Source organism: Echeneis naucrates, chromosome 24 (genome assembly GCF_900963305.1).
Source record: "Echeneis naucrates chromosome 24, fEcheNa1.1, whole genome shotgun sequence".
Taxonomy (NCBI): domain Eukaryota; kingdom Metazoa; phylum Chordata; class Actinopteri; order Carangiformes; family Echeneidae; genus Echeneis; species Echeneis naucrates.
In genome coordinates this window covers 15,588,437-15,615,815 of record NC_042534.1, presented here as the reverse complement: position 1 = coordinate 15,615,815, position 27,379 = coordinate 15,588,437, and the positions used below count along the sequence as shown (strand labels likewise).

The 27,379-nt window shown below is 41.4% G+C and overlaps 1 protein-coding gene across 2 annotated transcripts in view; it reads left to right on the top strand.

Moving 5' to 3' along the window:
• tnfrsf21 (tumor necrosis factor receptor superfamily, member 21) overlaps positions 1–25,205 on the top strand; it is a 38,967-nt gene extending 13,762 nt beyond the window's left edge. For both annotated transcript variants that reach the window (XM_029496311.1, XM_029496310.1), the window contains 3 exons: positions 11,666–11,931; positions 22,410–22,674; positions 24,573–25,205. In XM_029496311.1, the coding sequence (XP_029352171.1) occupies positions 11,666–11,931; positions 22,410–22,674; positions 24,573–24,802 (761 nt within the window). In that variant the 3' untranslated portion in view covers positions 24,803–25,205. The remainder of the gene's footprint in view (positions 1–11,665; positions 11,932–22,409; positions 22,675–24,572) is intronic.
• The last annotated feature ends 2,174 nt before the right edge of the window (positions 25,206–27,379 follow it).

The following is a 27,379-nucleotide window of genomic DNA, read 5'->3' as shown; positions in this document are numbered from 1 at the left end:
TCTTTATATTCAGGTTGGTGACCCACATAGACGGAGGTGTTGGTCCATCACAAGCCTCCCGAACAGCTCAAATTCTTGATTCCTCGATTCTCTGGAACACTCTGGTGTTTAGTTTTGTTGATGTGGTGGAGAGGACAGACCAAAACATTAGCCCAAAATCTAGGTAGATGGTCCTATGAAATTCAGAGCATGTCCTTCCCATTTATACTTAAAAGGAAACAGTAGAAGGAACCTATGATCAGCACTTAAAGTGAAGAAATCTGAACCTATCTCTAACATGAGACATTCAAAGTCCACCAGTGTCATCAAATGTTCAGAAACTATGTTGTCAGTTGAAATTTTTGAGATCAGGTTGTTAATTCTTTGAGTCAGGAAGTTTTATGAATATGCCCATCTCGTCTTAACTATCTAGCTATGAAAGAAAAAATGAAATGCCACAGACTCAGATCTCATTGGTTTACCACCGTAGACTTTTATTGATTATTGAAAAGAGATGTACGTTTCTGGAACCAGGAGAATAGCTGAGGGATTGATCCACACATCTCTTGTTGACAAGATGCTGCGTTTCAACGAAATGCTTTTGTACACTGCTCATCCTTTTCTGGTGTAATGGAATGGATTAGCTCTGCTCCTGAACAGCGCACAACCATCTGTTGATGTCATTGCACCACTGTGGGTATCCGATCCGATCAATCGTGCCCCGCAGCATACGGTGCAGAGGGCAGCGGTTACTAAAGCAAGGACATGACCGCACTGTAGGACAACCTGCTGTCTCACCCCCTATGCACACTCAGGCTCCAATTTGACTCTCACGTCTCCAATTTCATCTTGGTATCTCCTTCCTTTCCTCTTCTCTTTTGTTCTACCTCTTTACTCTCAGTCTCTTCCTTTGTCACTTCTGTTTGCCTTGAGTTTTTGCTTTCTTGTCCCTTGTCCAATCTCTTTTCTTTGAATATTTTTAGCTACGCATCTCTACCTTCATCTTTACTGTCACTTAAAGAGCATCAGATTGTTTTCTTTTCCTCTGATGTCTGATCTTTTTTTTCTAACTGTCCTAATTTTTTTTCTTTCTCCATTTTCATTCATGACTTTCCATCTTTGTACTTTTTTGTCTGAACTCTCACCTCTCTCTCCATTACCCCTGTTACTTCCTGCAATTTCTCTTTGCTGCTGTCTCTTGACACTGCTGCTATGAACAAATAGAGAACATTTTGCCCCACAGCTGAGCTCTCGATTTCACAGTGAACAGAGAGAGTGAGTGAGAGAGAGAGAGCGAGAGGAAGAGAGATCCAAACTCAGGGGACACCTCCTGCCTGGGTCTCCACTTTGAAACTGTGTGTGTGTTTGTGTGTGTGCGCCATGATGAAGCTGAGCCACCCGCCACCCTCTCTCTGCTCCCTGTGACTGACCACAGCGAACTGGAATAATCTGGTTTTAGCTGCATCAGGGTTGTTATTTGGTTGGCAAGGCACAATAGTGGGTCAATCGGGTGTCTTACGGGGCGACAGATATATAGAGGGAAGGAAACGAAGAGGAAGAATGAGAAGTTGCAGAACTAACTGGCTGGTGAATAAATGTCCCATTCATAGGCAAAGCAAAACACTGGTGGAGACCAAATCAGAGCTGAAAGGATAACTTCATTTGAATGCTAGTAGCGATGTGTATGCTTGGTGTATAAATGTAGTCAGATTTTCTCTTACAGGTTTTTTATTTTACCAGGTTGAGAGCTGTTATAGAGCTAATTCTCATTTACAAACATGACCTGGCCAAGAAGCCCCAGTAGCAAAAAAATACATAAATACACATAGACATTAAAAACATGATAGCACGCAAAAAAAAAAAAAAAAAACGGATGAGGAATACAGCAGGATAAATGGCTGGAGTAAAAAGGAGGAGTGAGTGAGCAATAACAGGAAAGAGGAGAATAGTAATGTGCACGTGTGTCAATATACGTGTGTGGACATGGATCGTTTGGTGCTCCGGCCAAAAACAGTAGAGGTACTGGGGATGGCGAGCTTGATGTATGCACTTGACCTGTTGTGATAATTATAATGGGCAAAGTGAAGAAGAGATGACAGATGGCCGGGTGGTCTCTTTCCCAGGATTGTCTTATAGACAAAGTGAAAGCAATGATGGAGCTGCCGGTTACAAAGGGAGGGCCAAACTCACTAGTTTGTAGAGATCACAATGGTGCATGTTTGTTTGTGGTCTTGTTGCCAAGTTGACAAATTAATTTAATGACCCTCTAATATTGGTTTTGCTCAAACTAAAATCTGTCTCCAATCAATTTCAATAATATAAAAAGTTGGGAGTAGTGCACAGACAAGTGACAAAATCATAAATAGACTGTCCTCATATTATTATTTTTTTTTTTTTGTCTTCTGACTAATAAAAACGCTTTACAATGAAGACATTTGCTTATTCATACATACACCCACATATATTGATGGAAGAAATTGGGGTTTGGTATTGTGCAGACTGAAACTTCAATAAAAGCACTGGAGGAGACAGAGGTTGACCTGGGACACAGCTACCCCAAATATTATAATAGGAGAGCAGGATGCAAACGGTAGCTGTCAGAGTTCAAATCTGTGGTAACAGATGTTTAGGGGAATGGAGTCTCATTCATTTCAAGTGATATAACATTTTTGCTCCGCCTTACGCACATTAAAATCAGAGGTGCATCGGCACTATATTTGCAGTACGCTGAAGTCTGGACGCTGCCACACGGACGATGTGCTATTTTTGCTAGGTGGCTATTGTGTAACAGTTAACAGTGTCACATTGCTGCTGCTTCAACTCCTGAGAAATCAGAGTCATCTGTCACATACCCCTGGAGATCACTTTGGTTCAAATCCCCGTGAACAACAACTGTGTGTTATATGAAAGAACTACTAATATTGATGCCTCTATGTATGAAAGGTTTTTTATGGTTCATGGGAGATTTGAATGGTACAACTGCTGCCTTTATTACTTTTCTGGAAATATAACTAGATGTGTGTGTGTCTTACACTGATTGGGTGTGCAATCTTGTGCCCATGTGTATGCATTTACGTGGAGATGTACGTATGCGCATGCAACCCAAACAGCCATTTTACACTGCTATTTACCCCTTGGAACATAAAACATAACAGCTTCTTAATTCTTCCAAGGTGTATAGCTGGCTCCGCTTGAAGGTTGTAATGCCCCTTTACTAGAGCAGTTAAAACACTCTGGCAATAAAGGAGAAAAGAAGGGAAATGTCAGAGCGCAGATCACACACATACATACTTGGCATTTTCTCAGAGCTGGTCGGGAAGTAGTGAAAACTGCTACTCCTTCACAGCAGGACTAAATGGGGCTTTCCAGGGTCATGGGTCGGAGTTTTATTGCAAGCAATGTGGAAGATTTATCAGAAATGAAAGCATGCAGTCCAAATTAAATAAAAGGGAATCACAAAAATGCTATATAAAGGTAAGTTTGAGGCTACAATAAGAAGACCTTGGTGTTACCCGTCTTTGGACTGAGCGCAAACAATAACGTGACTTTCCATTGGTACGACCAAATGTGACACCAGATGCACCTTTAGGGAAAGGTGTGTGCACGCTCATACCCACTTATTTATTTTGCAAAGTTTGAAAAAGATCTTTACTAGATGGAACAAAAAATGTGGCCCTGACAATAAACTTTTGGCTTAGGACAGGTTTGTGAAGAACACTGAAACCACTATGGACTAAACTCAGGGGTTTTATATATTTCAGCCTGATAACCACATTGGATCACCTTGATGGACAACAGACAACATGCACCAAACTTCAGGTTAAATTTTAATATTTATATTTTAAAATAATATTTTAAATATTTTCAACTTCATACTAAATAGTTTTTCAACTGAAAAGGATGGTGACTGGCATAATTCCCTTGTTGAGATATGCAAAAACAAGGGGCGTGTCGATCAGGTATGCCACAGTGAAATATGCTCCATGGAATCCCAGCAGATCCACATTAAACACAGAACATAAACACACAGTGATGATGTACAAAGCAGATCAACCATCCAACCTTTTGTGGGGACATTATGTGATATAGGACATGGGACAGCTTGTTTCCCAGCATTCCTGTAGGTTGACGATTCAGTAAAGCGGGTGTTTTTTCTCATTCACGTTCCTGATCAGCACACACAGGCTTCTCCAGTGATATAGCTGCTAAGGGTATCAATAATACTCAACACTTCTATGACATGCATCAGCAGCAATCTACAGTTAAAGCATAATTATAGCATGATAAAACAGAAAATAAGGTAACAGAATGATGCCCTGTGTGGAAAAAGTATTAAAGTATCTTCAGTGAAATGGAAAAAAAAAAATAATAATAATAAAAAATAAAAATGGCAGTCTTGAAGGTTATTAAATCAATCCAAAACCGTGTTGTTCAGCAGTAGAGGGTACACTGTTTTGCAGTTAATGGTCATGAACATGGAAAAACCCCATTGGAGTCCTCAACGAGCACATCAGATAGCGGCCTTGTTGTGCTTGGTGTGGTCACAGCCATATTATTTACAACATATATTTCCAAAGTAAGATGCAGATTGTAGAGGAAAACAACAGTGTACCTGCCCACCATCCTCTCTCGTTAAACATCTACACTCGTAAGAATGCCAAGTTCCCCATCCAAGCCCAGCAGGGAGCCACATGTTAGAATATACTGCTCTGTGCAGTACCAGGGTGGGCCGGGGTAGCCTGCTCTCACTCCAGTCTGGGATTTATTGTGAAGAGCAGAGGTTGGGGGTGGGGTTGGGGGGGGGGGGGGGGGGGGGGGGGATTGTTGCCTAGTTGGAGGTATACAGCGCCTGTTGTGCAATTTAACATTGCATGTTCCCAAATTGGACTGAACTTGGGAGTACTATATGATGTGATTAGCAGAATGGTATTTGCAAAGGTGCTGACGCCCACAGCACCCTGCCTCACATCGTGTTACACACAATAACTGGGTGCAGAGGTGAGACCACCTGTTGGATTCAGAAGGGCTTTCTTTTCTCTTTTAAACCGTTTAATTTGAACAAAACCTCATTGTTCTGCAGAATTAAGAGTCTCCTGGACAACGCAGAAGTACATAAAACTGATTAAATCATCATTGGCCCTGACAGAGTAAATGCTGTCTGCCTGACGTTAGCAGGTCGACACGGCTGTCTAAGTTCAGTCCAGTGTTATCTGTGAGAAATTGAGGGACTGGCGTTAATGTTTTTATAACCACTACTTTGGACTGTTGTAACTCTCTTTATACATGTTTGAACCAAAAAGATTTATACTTACAGCAGCTTGTCTAGAATCCAGCAGCCAAACTCGTCATTAGGACGTAATAAGAAAAAGTATGTTACGCCTGTTTTATCTTCTCTTTACAGCCCTTCTGGTACATTTTAAAACTTATTTAAAGATTTTATTGATAATTTCTAAGGCCCGCCGTGGACTTCTGATCACAGCCTTAGTTCCTCATCCAAGGCTCAGCTGACCATTTCAGGTTATTGGCTGAGAAGGGAGACTATGTTTTCTGTCAGAGCCTCCATCCTTTGGAACAGCCTCCCTGAGGAGATCACACTGGGGAGCGCCCCATCGTCTTTTAAATTCCTTTTAAAGACACACTTTTAAAAGTCTGCCTCCCCCCAGCCTGGGGGTGTGAATTTTACTTCCTTTTTGCCTATTATCCCTTTAAACCTGTTCTATTTATTCACGGTTTTATTTTCTCCTACTGTTGTATAGCTTTTAAACTTTTTTAATTGTTTCTTTTTGAAGTGTCTGCTATTTTGAATTTTATTTCGAATGAAGCACTTTGTAATTGGTTTTTGAGAAGTGCTCTATAAATAAAATTCTTTATCGCTATCATAATTATTTTTGGTCCTTCTACCCAGTAATAAGTAGACAACCTGCTCTGATCTACCACAACAAACTTAAATGCCAAGAAGATCTGAGGCAAGGATTCCATTTGAAACTATTTAACCACTAGCACTGTTAGCTTAACTGAGCATAGCGTGTATTTGTAGACTCATCTTTTTGCCCACGTAAACCCTCAACGATAATTATTTGCTGGCTTATTTTAATGTTGAGGGATTTAAAATTACCATGCTAATTTGGGTTGAAAAGAAAACATATCTACCCAGTAACAAATATTTCTGGTTTTACACTTGAATTATAATGAATTTCCCCATTTGTTCTCATAAGTGGGTTCCATCTGGGTACTCCAGCTTCCTCCTACAATTCAAAGGATACAGGTTTAGGTCAATGGGGGTTCATCAGTTGGCCATTCCCCCATTTCCCGCCTCACCTGAGAGATCAGGGTATTTATGAATAAACGATAAAGATGGTGAATTATTGAATCCAAACCTGAATACTGGATATTGAATGATTCAGCATTTGAACAACTTATAAAAGGTCATTAGAGAACAAGCATTTAGAGTGGTGATATACCTTATTTGTTTAATTCAAGAGGACTTTCCTAAAGACATTCCTGATTGTCCGAGTGCTCAGAGCGCCACGTATATTTTATAGCTTTAAAAGTGGCAAAGAAGAAATGTGCATGAGGTTTCATTCTGCCGTAGGAGAAGACAAAGTGATTAGTTTCACCACAGATGTCATTGTTTGCTGCTCTGCCAAAAAGGATGAGACAATTTAACCACCTAATGAGTCCCCGATGGGACATGACACTCAAGTGTTACTTCCCAACACTGCAAATGTCAACACAAACTCATTATGCACTCTAATACATGCCAAAATCACACTAACCTCTGGTGATGCATTTTAGGGGGAGTTTCATATGTCACTGGTCAATAAATACCAGCAATTAACAGCAAGTGGCTGCTGTTTGACATTTCAAATTTATGCTCTTTGACATTTGAAGATCTTACACAGGAGGAGTGAATCCATACAAACACTATACAGCGACTTCCCTTGCGAACATAAACACATCTGCAGGCCGACATACCGAATCATCACGAGACTTATATAGGTCATTTAAACATGGCCAGCTACCAGCAGCATCGAGGCGTGCAGAGCAGGGGGATTTCTTTTTTGTCTCTGTGTGTTAAGGCCAGAGAGGTGGATGAGAGTTGACAAGCTCCCAGCACAGAAGGCTGGCACGCGATGTCCACTGTCCCTTCTGGGATTCATGCAAGTTCATTAATCTTGAGTCGAGGACGGAGTGCTTGTGTGTGTTTGTGTTTGTCTTACCTTTGACTGTTTAGCAATTTTGGAGCGGGGGCACTTTGGAAAATGAGGTCAGACAGTTGGTCTCACCTCTATGAAGAGTCAGTTTAGGATTAGGCGGCATGTTGGGACTCTGTGGTGAAGAATGAGTGTGTGGGGATTGCATGCATGCAGTGTGTTTGGCCTGTAGGGACGTCTGTGTAAGCATGTGTGCAGGCTTCACGTGCTTATTTATACTTGGCTCTCGGCTTGTGTGCAGACTTGCGTTACTGTGTGTATACATTTGTGTGCACACAAGTGTGTGCATGTCTGTGTGAAGTTTGGCTAACATCCATTTAATCTCTCTCGTCCAGTCTGTCTGAATCATCTGGGATTTATGCATTTAGCATGTTTGCTACAGTAGACATAAATCAGGGATCAACCTGATTATAGAATTAATCTGTGTTGATGCTCAGGAAGTTTAACAGCCATGGAGTACAAGAAGGCAAAATATGCTTTGGTGAATTCAACCATTCATTCTCTTATCCCTCAGAAGGAGAAGTCAGAAGCATGACTGCATTACCCCTTTGAAAGAAAAGGTTCATCACGGTGAGAAATTCACCTTTTGGTGTCTGTATGAGGGAGCTACCACAAGCAGCCAGCTAGCTTAGCTTAGCACAAATGACCAGTGCTTTTTCTTGACATATGCTCTTTAGAGCTCGGTATCATTACTGATTCTCAATACTTTTGATAAAGGCAATTTTTATCAAATCCATTTTCACCAAACGATTTCACAAACGTTTGTGCAAATAAACAGCCAATCACTGGCATAGTTAGACCTTTGTGCAAGCGTGTCTGCTCTGACAAGCACTTCTTAAAAAAAAAAAATAAAAATCATTGATAGCATCAAACTGTTGGGCATTCAGGGAAATAACATAAAATTAGATATCCATCCGTTCTCTATACTGCTTCTGTGTCAAGGTCGCTGGAGCCACTCCCAGAAGGCACTGGGCCAGAGCACGGTTCATCCTAGATAGGTCTGCAGTTGGTCTCAGGGCCAACATACAGAGACATAACAGCCATTAACACTCACATTCACACCTACAGGTAATTGAAAGTCACCAATTCACATAAACCTCCATGTCTTTAGGGAGGATAAGTAGCAGGAGGGAACCCACACAGGCAGAGGGAGGAACATGCACACAGAAAGGCCTTAATTTACCCTGACCACATTCATTTTCCTTGGCTATGGCTGCTGTAAACCAACCCTAAGCCTTAACCCCAAGTGAAGTTGGTGGTGCTATGGGGAAACATAATGGAAAGAAGATGGAGCAGATTCAACACAAGACCTGAATCAGAGAACCAGAATTCGCAGATCTGGAAAAGATTACCTTTGAATGGAAATTGGTCAGCCACTTTAAGTCAGTCTAATCTGCTACTTGAGGTGGCTTCATATTCATCAGACATGAGAGTGGTTTTGTCATCCAAAACTAACGATACCCATCCTTGTAATTGGTTTAGAGAAGCCTCTTGACCTAATTCGTGTATATCAGCATGACTCCTTCCCAAAATCTCCAGAGCCGCAGACATCTTTTTCTCATGCAACCTGCATTGTCATTGAGTGGAATATTTGCGGTAAAGCAAACCTGTGTGCATATATAATTAAAGCACCTGCATGGATTTTCTGTGTTGAAAGAAAAAAGAAAAAAAAAACAGGGGGGGCAGCTACACTTTGGCAGAACAAACAGATGAGCCAGCATTTATATTTCCACGTGCAGTCGCATAACATTTGCAGGGGAAGTGGAGCGGAGAGAGTCTGAACAGGCAGCAGAGTGTTCGAGGGGGAGAAGCACTGGCGAAAATCAATATTCCTGGATAAAGACAAACTCCCAAATGAAGCCATGTGATGACATGTCTGAAATGCAACCTCTGTGACACTTCAAATACTAATAGAAAAACAGCATCTCACTGAAAAAGCAGCTTGGGTAAAACGCTCTGTATTTCCATGGCAGCTTGATCTGGTAATTAACCCCGGCTCTGTAAGCTGCTTCCACTGCTGTGAATAATATAAGTTGACAACTAACCACAAACCAAGACTCTGTCCTTCTCTTGAAACTACTGACCTTCCCAGCTTTGCAGAGAAGCCCTGTTCAAAGACTCTTTCTGTCCACCTTGTAATAAAAGTCAGATGAGTTAGAAAACAAAATCAACATGTGCTGACAAGTTACCAACGATCCATCAGGGTCACAGTGGGGTCAGCGGAGCCAATCCCAGTTGACATTGGCCGAGGGCACGGTGCATGCTGGGAAATACTGGACAGGTCTCCCGTCTATCACAGGGGCAACATATATAGACAAGAAAACATTCACGCTCACACCTACAGAGATTTTAAAGTCACCAGTCAACCAAACTGACAAAGACAATCTATCAGAGCATCAGCAGTGTAATGTGTGGCGATGTGGCGTTATTATGGGCAACACACTGGTTTCTTTCAGATAAGGAAAACTTTGCTAATTCTGTTGACATCTAAGAAGTGGGTCGTTGGAATAATGATATGAACCCAAAGCTGTTTGGTAAATAACAAAAACGTTAAAGCTGTTTTCTCAGTGGCTGCAGGGATCGACGAAATGTTACATCATCTATATAACTATATATTGAAATTATTAAAGTTGCTTTCGTTACCTTGAATGTGAACGTGGGCAGCTTCAAAGAACATAGATAGCAACTGAATATGGTGTGATTCTGTAAAACACTGAGTGCGGCCTGGTGCAACAGAAAATCTGAGACTGTGGCGCTGTCACTGTAACTTGCTTATGAGCAACAGGTGCCATTGAAAATAAATCATGAGTGAAAACTGATCTTGCCTTATTGCGGGATTTCCCCAGTTACTCTGAGCTGGCATTAGCTCCAGACATGATATGTCCATCAGTCTATCGAGACTTGTAAAGTACCTGTTTTGACTGCTCCCCATAATACTTTTGACCTCTGGTACTATTTACACAAAACACTTCACGTGACTTCTGTTTTTAGTTGGTGTGAACTCGAACATTAAACCTGAGAAAAGAGCAGAAACATGCTAATCATGATGCCGTGCTGCAGCTCTGGGAAGGTTGAGCTCCACACTGTGCGAGTCCGTTCTTAGATGTGCGTTAGTAAAGACTGAGACTGAGGTTAAGTCTGAAATGTTTGGTGTTCGGAGTCAGAAATTTCTCACACCAAAGCAGCGAAAGTCCAACACTTTAGACTGGGCAGCATGCGTTTTTCTGCACACTAAAATGCATCGTTGCTGAAGCTGATCCTCCATCTGACACCCACGACTGTTGCATTGAGGATGCATTTGCTTGTCGATTAAGAGCTTGACTGCCGCGCTGACATGGGTTGTTGTGGCTTGTGCAATCTGGTCCCGTGACTCATTTGGCCAACCTGATGATGAAAACCTGAAAGCTATATGCTACAACTGAAGCACATAAACCCAACCATTAAGGGATCACCAAAGTTATTCCATTTCCCCCTGAGTGGAACGTGGCTTTCATGGCAATCCACTTGAAAGCTGCCAACATATTTGAAGCAAAACCACAAATCTTGTCTGCATGGTGAAGTTTAAAGAGTCATGGGATTTGCCGTTGACTGGATACGTCCTCTGGCACCGTACATAAATATACTGTTATACACGACAGTCCATCTTGTAGGTCTGTGACAAAATATTGCAGAGGCCAAGATAAGTCAACTTTTAGTTCCTAGTGTGGATCAAGTTCCGCTATTCCTGAATTATGAGCCCACTTTATCAAGCAGGGTCTCTCTGTTAATAGTCTTCAAACCCAACTGACTTGAAGTGACGTCACTTCCTCCCAGCGTACTTTGCTCAGTCTTAACAAAGTGCCCTCAGAGTTTCCAACAAGGTTGCACAATATTTCCACTGTCGGGCTGCTACTTCTTCACCTGACTTGATTTTGACATGCAAAATGAATGGAGTGCTTATTTAAAGACTAGATCGACCATCTTGCTATTTCTATGCTTCCTAAGCTCAGAACTTTCAAAGTAAAACGAATTGCAGTTAAACCAAACACAAATTTTCATCCCCTTTGCAAATTCTCTCAAAAGAATTTTTTTGTTTTTTTTCAGATGCTTTAACTCAATGGTTTTTCACAACAATCATACAGTTTGTGAAAATTCATGGAAATCAAAATGGAATTTTCTGCAGACCTTCTCCGTAAACCTTTTTGATCCTGCAACGAGCCCAGAAGTAGAAGGAAAGTGACATATATTACAAAGTAACATTACATGTGCTTCTGTAAATGCTCAAGAGCACTGAGTTGCTATGACAGCCTCCACTATTCCCCTTAAAAATGGTGCGTTCTGAGTGTGACTTAGTTAGAAATTTGGTGATTTTTCAGCTGCTGCTTCTGTTTTCTTTTTTTCTTTTTTTCTTTTTTTTTTAAGTTTATTGTTGGTTTACATTATGAAAAACTTTCTTCCTTCTCCTTTAAACCTGAGTTTTTCCACCTGTCCAGGGGTGGATATACTGAAGCTGGTGGCAGCCCACGTTGGTACCCAGTGGATTGATATATATCAGTCGCTGGCCAACGCCACGGAGAGGGAGGTGGCAGCCTTCTCGAACGGCTACTCATCCGATCACGAGCGGGCCTATGCGGCGCTGCAGCACTGGACCATCCGGGACAGCGATGCCAACCTGGCCAAGCTCATCAACGCCCTGCACAGGCAGAGGCGCATCGACGTGGTGGAGAATATCCGCTGCGTCATGGAGGACAACCCGCAGGTAGGCACAAGGCCCGGGGCTGCCGTTCTGAATGAGGTGTGATCATTGCTGTGCAAACATCTTTTCTATCTGCATCTCTGTCCACATCACTTACACAAGAAATAGTACATTGCGTTCTCTCCCATCTCTCTCCCACTGAAATCTAATCTGTTTGGAAAGCTTTCTGGTGTGTCCCTCTGAAGCCAGTCCCTGTGGCTCGGCAGCGTGCCTTACATTAAAGAAACAGCTCTCTTTAGGCGAAGGATTTGATCTTTCAACAATAATGACACTCACTGTTGCAGCCTCTCAGTGTCCATTGAATGTTTTGGAAAAAATGCCCATCAGAATAAGTGAGTTAGGGAGGGAGGAAATGATTTGGATCAGATTTCTGTCCCTCTGAGTATGTTTTCTGAGGTACTTCTGACAGCTCCAAGAGTTATTTTTAACTTGCTTATTCCATGAATACTCTTTTGTCTTGGAGTTTGCACTAAAAAGTTTTTTGATGTATTGCTATTTTTTTTTTTTTTGTGTGTATACAGTTTCTGGTAATGAACTGCCAATAAATTAAAATATAGTTATTTCTTTTTGACCAATTATTGAAATAAAATGCGGTTAGAGTTATGAAATTACTCTAATTAATCTAATTAATGTCTAATTATTCATTCCACAAAACTACTGACATGTGATATTGACATAGAGTTTTAGCTTGACATTATCCCAGTATCATTATGCATGGCAGCATTTAGTCAGTCAGCCCTGTCATCATTATTTCCAGCTGACATAAAATCTGTATCAGCCATTGATATCCTTCACTGTGACTAAAATAAGTGTGTCAGCGTAAGAGCAGTGAACTTCCAGCAACCTTTATATCTGGGTCAATCTCAATCATCAGCTTCCATGCTCCACGCTATATTTCTCTCCAGAGTGTAGCTGGCTAGCCATTTTGATAGGAAAATGACACATTAAATTTTAGTTTTGCAGTGTAGGCAGCCACAGTAGTACACAGTACTAGTACACAAAGTACACAAAGACAGATGTTCGTAAACCCATGGTGCAAAGTGGTACAAAAATGGCAATTTGCACACATCAAAGAGTTTCCGGAATTTGCTTCATAAAAGTCAAAGATGTGAGGCTGCATAGCTTAACACAAACACAGGTGGTGTGCGAATTGCTAGCTTGCCTCCATTGGCTGGGATGGCAAAACATTTGTTTAACATTCCGTTTGATTGTAAAATTTACTGAAAGATATAAAACAACAAGTTAGTGTTACTATTAATTACTCTGATTGCGGGTGACATAGTGCTGTTGCTCCACAGTAAGAAGGTTGCGGGTTCAGTTCCCGGCCTGGGGCCTTTCTGTGTGGAGTTTGCATGTTATCCCCGCGTCTGCGTGGGTTTCCTCCCACCGTCCAATGACATCATGTTTGGGTTAACTGGTGACTCTAAACTGTCTGTAGGTCTGAGTGTGAGTGGTTGTTGGTCTCTGTCTGTCTCTGTGTGATGGACTGGTGACCTGTTCAGGGTGACCCTGCCATCACCCAGAGTGAGCTGGGATTGGCTCCAGCACATCCCATGACCTAGAAATGGAGAAACAGCAGAAGATGAATGAATGAATATACACTCTTATTGATAAGTATTCAAGAGCCAAACTCGACTTTGCGGTGTGCAGCTCTTATCTAAAATATTTGCTGGCAGCGTCAATGATCAATGTAAAATTTCGTTTTTTCCTCTTTTTATATGCATTCAGACGTAGCTCTGCTTCTTAATCCTTTTTCTTCTCTCTCATCTCTTCTGCTCTTTATGTATGTGTGTATGTGCACGTGTGTGTGGGCTTGCGTAAGTGCAAGTATTGCTTTGGTGATTCTGGTTTTGACAAAAATAAATGTAACATTGTTTGACCGTGGGCTCTGGTTAAGTTCACCCACGTTGTATTAGAACAAAGTGGTTGGTGTCAAAACAGAAATTAAAGGTTGACAACTTTAGTTTATCAATTGCTGTGGTTGACCATAAACCGCTAACTTATTTACTTCCAGTGTTGCATGAGCACGAAAACCAGAGAAATATTGCATCTGCCATCACTTGTCTTTCTTTGAATTTCTTCCACAGAGGAGAATTTATGTTTATTGTGCAACTCAGTTTCACAAACACAAACCTGATACTGTCTCCCTTTCAGTACTTCAGACCTACACAGATGCTGATGTTCATGCGGTCTGGTTCAGAAGACTGTAATTTACTGGAGACCTCACATGTCTAACCTCATTCAAAGATGCCATGTGATCCACCAAGAGTATTAGTCTCATGCTGCAGTTTCCTTCGAACTCTCTCACACACACACGAGCACTGGATCCTTCATCACCATCTACTCTCCTTCGTCTTCCTCTTTCTCTTGTAACCTTCCGGAGATTTCTATCAAGTAAATATTCTTGACCACACTCCCCAAGGTCAAAGCTGCCAGCCTCGTCTCCCAGGAATGACTTTACTGTACGAATAAATTGCTACAGCAAATGTTGTAGTCAGCTCAGTAACTGTCTGGATTAGATTCAGAGGCATAGTTTTTTGTTTTTTTTAATGAATGTAGCTCCATTTATTAATGGCAGAGGGTAAACCAGACAGTGGTTTGGGTGAGTGCTTGCTGTGCATGACTTGTCATACCACAGACAGTCCTGTCTGTGGTTTAGGAAAAGGGCTGCAAGAGCAGCTACTTCGGCAACAAACGTCGGCAAATGTATTTCACTGATACATTCAGCGTCAGTGTCTCCAAATTGAATATTTATATATTTGCAGCAGTTTGGCTCCAGGGCTCCTAGACATGACATTTCTGTTCAGCCCGAGTCTTGTTGAAGACACACCAGCTCTCTCAGCTCAGGACATCAACTGGTTGTAATTGAGCCTTTCATCACAGCTTGATAATCAGCAGATGATCTCTAGATATTGTTTCCCCTCTGTCTGATTGGATTGATCGTGGATAAGATAGCAGAGAATAAATTTGGAGACATTAGTTAGATGATAGGGAACACAGGAAGTGGGAGCAGCTCTGTCGAAACCACTTGGGGGCCTTGCGAAGTGAACAAAACATGCACACAATTTGTGTGCATGTTTTCTGTCCTCATTTTTTTTCCTTTCTGATTGGTGTGGAGGAGCCCTTACATTAATCATAATCTAGACTGGTGTTGGATAAAAAACTCTTCTGTCTGTGTGGTTTAAACTCTGCAACAAATTTTGACCTCACCCTTGTGAACCATAAAGTTGATTAAAATGTTTCCTAGCTGGCTTCAGTACTAGCTACTGCAGATATACCGAAATGTAATGTTTGTATGTTCACAAACGTGTCTCTTATTGTTTTATTTTTGTTGCATCTAAAAAGGTTAAAATATACTTATATATACTGTTGGGTTCAATTTAACACCAGTGATACGTTAGACTTTATTTTTTATAGGAAAAAAATCTTAAAATTTAAGACGAACGAAAATATTCTTATTTTTTTCTTTCTTTAATCGCTGCTCTGATCTTGACTTATTTTTAGTTTATTTTATAGCTTATAAAGTAAAACATTAAAGTTGAAGTTCATTGACTTTTGAAACAAAAGCTGAAATTCTGATATTCTCAAGCTGGACAAGCATGATTACTTAGATTTTGATTTATTCTTTTACTTTACTCCAAATCATTTGTGCCAGGCAAAGGTAATGAGTGAGCATGGAAGTTGTTCATTTAACTGAGGGGAGTAATTTGATACCATTCAAAAAAGGAGCTAGAAATAAATAGTCAGACTGCTATGCCATCCTTATTTCTAGGTCAAATAGACATTTCTGATCTTCATTACAAGTGCACTTTCTGTCGTGCAACAAACAGTCAGTGTTGCAGCTTGAGATAAGAAGATCATATGAAAACCTAAATCTAAAAGCGGTGTGTGCGAATATAACGGAGATAGGATCAGGCAGAGGAGAGCCGACCACAGCCGGAGAGAAAAGAAAACAAAGTTGTGTGCAAAACATCCTGTATATGGGAAAAAGGTCAAGGTCGATGTTTTCTGGCTCATTTCACTGCAGGTCAGTGTGACGCACTTGTGGGAAACATGTCAGTGCATTGTTGAACAGAGAGAAAAGACATTGATTACCCAGTGGTATGAATGCTTTTCCCATCGGAACAACTGAAAGTCAGCTCTTTGATAGACGCTTCTATTGTAAGTCTGAGCTGCTGCTGAGCTGAGACCAGACAGGGTTGGTTCTTGTCCTTTTCCTCATCATTGTTTGCAGTATACATGCATACATATCAATATATATATATAGTTTTATAGACTGTGTCGATGAATCTTTTTTTTTTTAAATGTACAAATAAAGAAGAAGTTTATCCTCCATCTCTAAATAAGCATATATTAGTGTCAAAAAGTTGTCATGGATAGAATGGATATTAAACAGAGACAAAGCTGTAGCAGGCACAGGGCATCAGGGCATTTACACAGTGATTAAATAGCAGCCATGCTGTTGGTTTATGAATTCATTGTGTCAGACTGCAGCAGATGGATTTATACACCTGAGGGAAAAGTGAAGAAGAGAAACAGCAAAGGGGAAAGATTCATTTGTTCATCTATCCTCTACTGCTTATCCGTTTCTGGGTCATGGTGGTGCTGAAGACAATCCCAGCTCACACTGGGTGAGGGCGGGGTCACCCTGGACAGGTCGCCAGTCCGTCACAGGGCCAACACACAGAGACAGAGACCAACAACCACTCACACTCACACTCAGACCTACAGACAGTTTAGAGTCACCAGCTAACCCAAACATGATGTCTTTGGACTGTGGGAGGAAACTGGAGCAGTCAGGGAGAACATGCAAAACCTGCCTGGAAAGAGTCATATTTTTGCTGTTGTTTCATTATTGTTTATCAGCACAGGGTGTCTGGCCAGGTTTAAAGGCCAGAGAGAGGCTGAAAATGGCAAAGTCATACACAGCTGTTGTAGATGTGCAGAGAGGAAGTTCCTGTCTGAGCCATCAGAAAAAAAACCACAAATCATATGGAGAAACGCATGACTGATTGCGACTGCAGTGGGTCATATTTGGTCTCTAACACTAAAACATGGAGTTGTGATTACATCAAAAAGCAAATAAGCCCACAGTGTCTGCCCTGCACAGAAAAGCAATATAAACGGACGGATATTGTCTTCCCTGCAGAGTTTTGAATCCCATGGCGACAATTTCATTCTTGGTGTACTTGGCTTACCAGATAAGTGTGAATAATTTTGAATTGGCATTTTTCTTGTCTTGTCTGCTGATCAAGCATGACTTAAAACCCTAATGAAATACGTTTGCCATTTGAAAAGTGCCTAAGCACCTCTAAAGACCGAAAGCACAGGAGAAGAAATTACACAAATTTACTCTGTTGATGGGATTGTTTGGGATTGCGCTACTGATGACTCATCAGTAGTTGTGGATGCTGAGAAGTCTGGCTCTAAATACTTAATTTCCCTTCGCTTTGGAACAAGAACTGCTGGCGTACAGTAATTGGACTCAGAAAGTGGCCTGAGACCAGCGGCTGAAGTCTCTCAGCTCCTGAGCTATGGACTGAGTGTGTGAGGGAAAGCACTGTCTAAGCTTTCTAATCTTGACTACAGACAGAATATATTTTCATTGCAGGGAAGTCTGGGCCGATGTGGTTTCCCTGCTGTGACAGATTTAATAGTATTTTCTTTTTATTATTGGCATCCATCTTAGCCATCATTCTTATGACTAAAGATAAAGTCATTGCAATCTGAGAATCTATTTCAAGAAGTCTACTGAGACAATAATTAGATGAGAAGTAATGAGTTGAATATAGTGAACCAAAGAAATCACACCTTAGACTGTTAATACAAGTCAGTGTAGACTCGGCAAAGTGAAAGCAATGGTGAAGTGGCTTAAACGTCACTTCTATCTAATGAACATCAGGGGGCGACTCAACTTGTTTCAGAAAAGAAATCAGATTGTATTGAAGTCTGCGTGAAAATGGGCCAGCATCTCTCCTCATTTATTAGCCCAGCAAATGTTTTCCAAATGTGTTCATGGTCTCAGTCTATAGTTTCAAATCTTCTATTCAACATGATGTTCAATATTTCAATGATGGTCCCATTCAGAGGAAAATAGACCATACTGATGAACAGATCCACTCGTCGGTCCTCCTCTGCTCAGCTCCTCCTCCTTACATGGTTTATTCTGGTTTCAATAAACCAAAATGGTGAGGGACAAATTACAAATTAAAGGCTTTAAAACAGCAGCTCGCAGACTAGCTGGTGACATGAAAGCTTTTACATGAATAGTGTGGTGAGCCAATTTTTATTAGAAAAAGATAATTATGAGGAAGTGGAATGATTCCTGCGGATTTCAAATGACCTTAAAGGAAAAGTAAAAAGGGAAATCACAAATCAGACCGGTGCCCCATGAGAAGCTCAAGTATCTGCTTTTTATCATGTCAGTTACACACACACTGGCTAACTGACATTTTTACAGTAGTAATTTTTCCCACCGTACCACAATGATGCACAATCAAAGGCAATTCCTGCCTTAATTGGGTGTTTATGATTCAGGTCCCATTAGACGTCTTTCAGTCGCTTCCATAACGAGCCCAATGAGACAATAAAAGGTAACCACATCCATTACTTTGTGGGGAAAAGGACGACAATTTCCCAGAAACTGCGCTGATTCTTTTAAAGTTAATTCAGAGAGATTATCTGCATGTGTTTGGGAGTGTGTTTGACATTAACTGTGCTATAATGCAGTCTGGGAGCAGGCGTATCCACTGCAGACTGACTTTAAATGTTGCAGATTAAGTATGTGGAGGATGGTTGGGCCCAGACATGGTGTAGTTTCTGACAGCGAGACTGGGCTGAGCTCCTTCCTTAGCTACATTTTATTTAATAACTGGTGTATTTAGGGACTTATTACAGCACAGTGAGACTCTTTGCTTTAACATTTAACAATCTAATTAATCAAAGTGGCTCCGGTGTGCGTTTCTGTCCCCTGTGTCCTTTGTACTGCTGAAATCTGCCAACTCTGCCAGTGAAGCAAGCTGACTCTGTATGTGCGTGTCTACATGTGAGTGTTGGACAGTATGCCCACTGTGTGTGTTTATGTGTCTGCCCCCAGCGGGCCCTTGTGTTGTGCTGACAGGAGTAGTCAGCAATTCAGCCCGAGCCCCTCCACCACCACCTTATCTTGTTCTCTCTGTCTCTCTCTCTCTCACATGCACACACCACATATGCTTTCACTCTACCTTGGAAGCTGTCTGGAGTGGTTTGAGCAATACTGTCCTTCCTCGCAGTGACCCTGTACTCCAGCTCAATCCCCAGCAGCTCTGTTCTGAGCTCTTCAAGTCTGCCAGCAGAGTGCAAAATCAGATTGTTTGCCACTGGCAGGGTGCGTGCCTGTCTTTTTGTGTGTGCAGTGCTACTCAAGGCCTCTCACCGAGGAGTGGACTGGCAATATCTCTGCCTACATATTCCCCAGCTCCACCAGTTATCGAGCAGCTCAAAGAGTGGGGGTATTATTGAGGAGTGATTAACCGTCACCCTACAGGATTTCAATAAACTAGCATCAAATTCTGTCATGGGCAGATCTGATGGTGAACTAACTCACACAGAACTTCTCTGATGCACATTGCATTTCACGGGAAACGTCCAGGTGTCCGTAAGTAATAATGGGCTGAAAGATTGTTCGTGTGTTTGTCAGCCTTGGACTGGAGACCTTTCCTGCTCAATATCAGCTGGGATGACGGAATGCGTCCAGGAAGTGAGGATTAAGGGAAACCAATCTGACTTCGCTACATCACTGGAGGCATAGCTCAGTAGTCTAGCACATGAGGCTTTGGTTTAAAAAACCCCAGTCACAAGGCAAACCAGTGGTAGGCCTTTACTGGTCCCAAGACCGGATAAATGAGGAGAGTTGCAGCAGGAAGGGCATTCCAGGGTAAAAACTATAACCGAATCAATCATGCAAGTCACAGAGCTGACTTGCTATGACGACCGCAGATAGAGAAAAGCCGAAAGAGGAAAAAAAAAAAAAAAGAAAAACTGTGACTTAATTACATAATCAGGAGCGAGAGGGAGATCTTTCCCTGTGTGCTCAGGTACAATGAATGAGTCTCACAGGGGGCTCAGGCACAGGAGCGTCAACCATTCTGCACTCAGCCAACAGTAGCAGCTCAGTCTTTGAATCTGAATAAGTCTGTGTCTCTTTTTTGCTTTTGAGTTGCAAATGAAGCCAACGGTCCCCACTCTTGTGTGTCAGCGTGTAACAGGTGGAAAGAGACACAAAATAAAACTTTTTTTATCCTGTCTAGTCCTTGTTCAGTTGTGTTTTCCATGGGTGACACAGTGGTCCAGTAGTTAGCACTCCTACCTCACAGCAAGAAGGTTCTGCGACCTGGAGGGTAGTGGGCACTGTGGGTAGTTCAAATTAACTGATGACTCAGTTTTGTACGTGTTAGCCCTGTGAAAGATGGAAAATCTGCCCAGGGTGGACAGATAATTATTCAAAATTGCCTTGATGAACTTAAAAGAAAAGTGACTAACCGGAAAATACAAATCTTCATGGGCAAGTGATAACTGAAGCTGTGTAAGATTGTAATCCAATGAGAGAATTATAACTACAGAGGCAACCCCCCCCCAAAAAAGTGCTACAAGTTTACATCTGTGCCACAAAGCTAAGGATCAGGTGGTGTGATTTTGTATGTCATGCATATACTCTGATTCCCTGTTCCCTTGAGGCAGCTAAATTTGCTATTCCTCATGGGCCTGTGCCTTTTCCCTTTTCTGCATCTGCTCCGAAGCAAAAAGAAAACATTTCTTCCAGGTGCATCTGCTGCTGTGTGGATTCAGCCTGTCTTTGGCTTGGTGTGTGTGCCGCTGTGTGTGCATGTATCTGCGCCTTTGTGGGCGAGACAGAGCTTGTTTGTTCTGTCAGAGTCACGTAAGTCGGGTCACGCCACAGCCCAGTGACCCAGACGTTACAGAATGGAGAGGGAAAACTTTGTGTGAGGGGTTTCTGTGTCACGTCCTGTTGGAGCAATCAGATACAGCACTGAACGGAGATCTATCAGGCATCATGAGGCCAATCGGATTTTTCTGTCTTTGGTTGTTTGTTTGTTAGTTGTCAAGTGCTGTTTTTCATTTCCTGTTTGTGCAGTGAATGAAATGACCTCAGTGGTGTTGCGACCTTTAGGCCAAAGTGGGTCCGCACCAAGAAAAACAAGACGTACTCTCATGATCTCATTCCCCAAACCAGTTGCTACTGGTTCAAACCACAGGTTCATTACCACACCAAAGAGAGAGGCAGGGGAGGGGCAGCGGGGTACAATGACAGAGGGAGGGGAGAGACAGAGGAAGATGAAAAGAGCAGAGGAAGAACTGAGACAAAACGGGACTGAAGGGGAAAAGATGAAATTTTAAAGAGGGAGTGGGAGAGGATGAAGAGATGAAAGGAAAATATGAGCAGGGAGAAAGAGAAGGAGACAGTGAATAAAAAGGAGAATGGAAGGTGAAGATGAAGACCACATCAACTAGAGACACGGGAACAAAATGAAGAGATGAATATCAGAAAAAAGAGATGACATTATTGTGAAAGGAAACAGGGAAATAAAAGAATATGGCTACTAGCTTGACTTTTTCCTAAACTGTCTCTTCATTTTTTTGTCTTTGAATCAGAATCTTTATTGTCATTGTGTCAGTGAAACATTGCACAATGAAATTGAAAGTGCAGATTTTCCAGAACATTTACAAAATATAGAATAAGAAAATTAAAGAATAAGAATAAGATAATTATAAATATTATAAAATTATAAATATAAAAAGGGCACACAAAAAAAAAAAAAAAAAACTGAACTAAACTAAGAAAAGCTGGCACACAGACATGCAGATGTCCCATGAACCTGGGATGTGATGGATGGATGGAAATGACTGAAAGGACTAAAAGAAACGTAAACGTATATGGACTAGTTCAGATGTAGTGTAATGTAGCATCTTCCCTTTCTCATGTTCTGTGTCACATTGTGTGTCCTCCTGTGTTATTCTGTCAGTCACACAGTAGCCACCTGCTAAGTCATCCACTGCTTTATTGATTGATTTCCTCTAAATGGGACCGTCACATAAAAAAAAAAAAAAAAGTGTTATATAGTCGACGTGAAACTTCATACTGAGACCATAAACTCATCAGAAAAGTCTTTACCGAGCTAATAAATCAAGTGAGAAGTCGGGCAATCTGACTTCTTTTTACAGCTTTTACAGTCGCCCCCTCATTGTCATTGGACAGAATGCAGATTGAACCCACTACAGCACTGGCTTTAGTATGGTTTTTTAAAATGCATGCCTGACTTCTTCAGCTTCCTCCCTGTATCTGCCACGAGTTGGATGAGCATGGTTGTATAATGAGGTGGAGGACAAAGAGAGTCTGTGTATCTGTGTGTTTTAGCATTGTTGTGTCCACCCGTCCTCACTGTGTCCCCCTCTCTCTACTACTTCCATCTCTGCATCTACAGTTTGACATCAACCAGCTGATGACCTCAGTGAATGTAAGCCAGAGCCTCAGTCCCATCCACAAGGTGCTGGAGTCTCCCAGCAGCACCGGCGGGAGCAGCAGCAGTGGTGTTAGTGTGGGCGGGGCCAGTGGTGGAGGCGTGGAGCAGTCGCCGGTGGACCGTACCAAGGGCTTCTTCCCGGATGAATCTGAGCCTCTGCTGCGCTGCGACTCCACCTCCAGCAAGGACTCCGCCCTCAGCCGGAACGGCTCCTTCATTACCAAAGGTGAGAGGGCGACTGTCAAGGTGTCACTTAAATGTGATTTATATTACTTGTGCACCTTCGTTGTCACTCACATTACTTTCTGTAGAGGCCTTTTGCTCAATAAATGCAAACAGCTAACTTGATATAATGGAAGTGGTTATAACTAAACTGCATCAAATTTCGTTTTATTGAGGAAACACGATAAACAGCAGCAGTCACATGGGGAAAATAGTTTATTTAAAGATAAAGCACATCATGGCATGGCTCAGTGGGGCCCGGTGGTGGATGGGGGGTTGCTGGGGGACAGGGGGCCCTTATGTCCCGCTCCTCTCTGTGCTGGCTTGGGCGGTTCAGCGGTGCTTGCCGTTGCCCCACTGTCATTCTGGGGGCTGCGGCGTGCCACGTGTCTCTCAGGGTTGTGTGCCAACATTTTTATATCTTCGCATCCCAGAAGCAAAAAGTAACCAACTGATTGTAGCGCCCTCATATGTTACTTTAACCGCTGAAGCAGATTCACAGAGTGAAAACAGGTCAGTGTGACAGGATGTGCGTATTGTCATGTTAAAGTCTTTGTTTGTTTTAAATGCTGCAGGCAGCAGGAAGAAAACTATCAGAAAATCAACCCAGCACTTATACAGTTTTTTGTGATGCACAAGTTATACCAATTACACCCAAAGGAACACCCTAACTCAGATAAAAGAGAAATATTTATAACTATAAACTTTTATAATCCCCAAAGTAACTTGAAAGAGAATTTATTGCCCAGCGTGGACTCAGTCCCACATGTCCCGGGTTTTTCTCTGACTGGGCATTTTTAGTCGCCAAAACAAATCACAACTCTTTAAGGACAGATGGGTCAGGCTGAGTATCAGCAGATTCACATTCTTTACACCCAATGCCAATTTTCTCATACGCTCACTGGAGATGCACACTTATCTGCTCAGTTCAGACATGGACGTGTGGGACCTCATTGCCCTCATGTGGTCCCTCAGTGTATTGCGCTCAAAATGTTCCAGCATCAGCTATTTTATTGATATTCTGTGGCAAGAGAAAAATGTTTTGAGATACAAGCCCTACATTTTTGTGAGAAAAAAAAAAAACACTGTAAAACGTGCAGGTAATGCCAATTTATTGTTGTATGTGAATGCTACTGTTGGTTTCACCCCAGCTTCAAACAATAAAAAAAAAAAACAAAACAGAAAATATGTAATATAAAGTTACACAGCGATATGATTTAAATTCAAAATATATTATAAAATAAGAAAATATAGAGTTTACTCTGTTCCAGGAAGCCCCTTCCTTAGTAATTCTTCTTGCTCGTGTAAAGATATAAGACAGGAAAGTACTGTTTTAGCTTTTACTGCTGTGTTCACTTAGTTAAAAGTGGAAAGCTTGCTCATGTCAGGCATATTTGATTTACGATATCAAATCAAATCAAACTTTATTTGTACAGCGCTTTTCATGCAAATAAACAACACAAAGTGCTTCACGGGTAAAAGGGAAGAAAGACAGAAAGAACATTGGCATGATATATCAATCATGGCAATTTTCAAGGTGATTTATGACTTCAAATAAAATGAAATAAAAGCCTGGTCACAGAGAGATGTGTGACCATAGTAGAGTACAGAGTTCACCCATATTCTGTGTCTTTGTGTTTTCTAACTAGTTTATAATGTAGAGGGAATGGTGGCCTTATTATAGCTTTGCTGATAGATTGATGAAAGCAGTAGCCAAGAAAACCAAAAACAGTGATCTGAAAGATGCTGAAACACACGCTGGAGGTCTCTGTTATATATGAGCTCAACACGAAAAACAATTCTTTTCACATTACACATTGTAAATTGGCATTTTGCTTAGTTAATATGTCGCAGCTCTAAGATGTTGACAGGAAGTGTTTCTCTTCTCTGTTTCCACCCCAGAGAAGAAAGACACTGTGCTGCGGCAGGTGCGCCTGGACCCGTGCGACCTGCAGCCCATCTTCGACGACATGCTGCACATCCTGAACCCAGAAGAGCTGCGCATTATTGAGGAGATCCCGGCCGCCGAGGACAAGCTGGACCGGCTTTTTGAGATTGCCGGAGTGAAGAGTCAGGAGGCCAGCCAGACACTGCTGGACTCAGTCTACAGCCACCTCCCAGACCTGTTATAATCTGGTGGAAGGAGGAACCAGGAAATAGACGGCACAGACAAGAAATGATACCTGAATGGGCAAGAATGTGTAAGCAGGAGGACTGAATCAGATCGGGCTATGTGCACATGAAGATCGGAGTGATATTTGATCTGATGGACCCTGATGCATCGTGTCATTTTCTCATGATTTTCCCTGGGCCTTGTAGATAAAGGTTTGAACTCCCTTCAATGACGCTTTCAAATCTTTACTGGTACTTCACCCCTATTTACCTTACAATCCCTCTGTTGTCTTGTGTGTGCTCACTATTACTCCTCAAAAAAATAAGAACAGAAAACAAACAAAACAAAACAAAAAAAAAAAAAAAAGCAAGCAACAATAAAACAATGCTTTCTTTTTCCACTTTTCTTAAATATCTCCATCCTTGTTTAAGGTGGTATTGCGCAAGTATTGTGGCCATAAGAGTGAGGCTCGAGAGTCTCAGAACTTACTAAGAGCTGGTTTGAAACGGAGCTGAGTATGTCGGAAGAAAACAAGCACTTTCTCTGTCCAAACTGGCCAAGGCCTTCATGTTTAAAGGAATATACAGTTGATGGTTTTTTTTTGTTTTGTTTTTTTTTTGTTTGTTTGTTTGTGCCAATCAGTCAGGCTCCTCTTGCCTTTAACATGATTTTAGTTTTAGTTGAAAAGATCAATTTTAAAGAAAATTACACAAAATAATAAATAAGCTATAACTCTGAACGGCACTGGTAGTAATCTTTGGTTTTCAAGGGTTTAAAGTTCTTTTAAACCACATTCAACCATATTTTGTCCAGTTGTGAACCCACAATTCATGTGCCTGAGCTTGTTAGATTGTCCCGTTTCTTGTCTGTTTTTTTTTTTTTTTTTTTTTTTTTTTACTTCCTCCACTTCCAAGTTTTTACCTGGCCTGGACCATCTCTGGGTATTTTGGCCTAATAGTACTCTGCCAGACCAGCAGGTGGCAGTATTAAATTAGAGCGTAGCTGAAACTGCTGCTTCAGAACCAAAGCCATATATCAAACATTGGGATAAATGTAATTATATTCCAGGAGTATGGTGCTGGAGTCATATTTTCCTGATTTAATATTACGATGTATGGCTTTCCTTGAACTGAAACAAGCATCAAAGTGTAGAGGACGGCACAGTTTTTCCTTCTTTGGAACCAAAGCCATGTATCTAAAGTGGTTTAGATATGTCGCTTTGGAAGCTCTATTGCTGTCTGAGTCAAAGACAGTATTTGAGAAATACTTCTATCAGTGTGCACAATCAGATTGTTTGCTAGCTATCTCTGTACGCCTCAACAAATGTAGCGTTGATATAGAGTGCTTGATCCATTTTCGGAGCTTCCTGGTGGTTTTCGATCAGAGTGCTTCAGTGCTATAGTGTAAGAAAAAAATAGAGTACGCCTACAAGTGGTTTCTTTCATGCGGTTGTATGTTGCTACATGCTCTAATGTTAAAATGTAACAATGATGCACTAATTCTGTTTTCTATGGTAGAGGCATTCATGTATTTTCAGCTTCTTTCATTCTGAAATGCTGTTAACTAACATTTCATTCTGTCAAGTTTTTCTACAAATAGTTTGATTGTTTATGTTTTTGTAGCACCTCTTTGTCAGCATTTTGACTTATTTGTATCTCATGTTTTCACGGGCATTCAGATGCATTCAGCCCCGCTTGGCATTACAAGATGACCTGGCTGGGATGTAAGATATGCATACTCCATACTCTACTTGAAGTTTACTTGTGCTACTTGATTTTAATAAGGAAGAACAAATAATCTACTCTTTCCTTCCATGTTTTACATTGTTGAAACAACGACGAGTTTGAAAAGCTCCACCAAAAAATAATAGAAGAAAAAGAAATTAAAAAGGTCCTCAAGGTGATTTCGTGGGTGGCATGAGAGCGGCAAATGATGGATTGTGTTTTCACCAAGCCAGATACTGACAAAGCAACAGTGGTGCTGGACATGAACTCTCACCGGTTAAACAACTAATTACTATTTTAAGTATTTCAGACTGAATGAAGAGGAGCAGCAGCTACGATGATGGTGATGATGATGATGATGATGATGTGTGTGACCTTGCTCTCCGCTGTGCTGTGGAGACTTAAACGGCAGGGTGTGAGCTTTTTGTTTTTTCGGAAGCCTGAGAGGATGAAGTTGAGATGTGAATCGCAAATGTGGCTGGAGTGGATGAGTTCATCAAATTTCACACGTATAACCAGTATGTTTACTACTATGTAACCTCTTAAAATCAACCAATTAAAGGTCAAAACATTTGTCATAAAGCTGTGTGTTGTCGTCACATTATTTTTGCATGTGATTGAAAAATAAATAAGTAAAAAAAATATATATATACACACAGAGAAAGAGAGAGAGAGAGAGAGTGGGAAGTCAGAAGTCATTTATTTTGAAAGGTCAATGAGGTGATATACATGCGGGTGGTGTCTGAACAGTCAGAGAGGGATGATGAGCTGTGTGCAAACTAAACATTCCAGAAAAGTTGATATTTTTTTTTACTTTGGGACACAGTTCTACTTACCTAAAGTGAATGGTGCTCAGCAGGTAAAGTGGCATG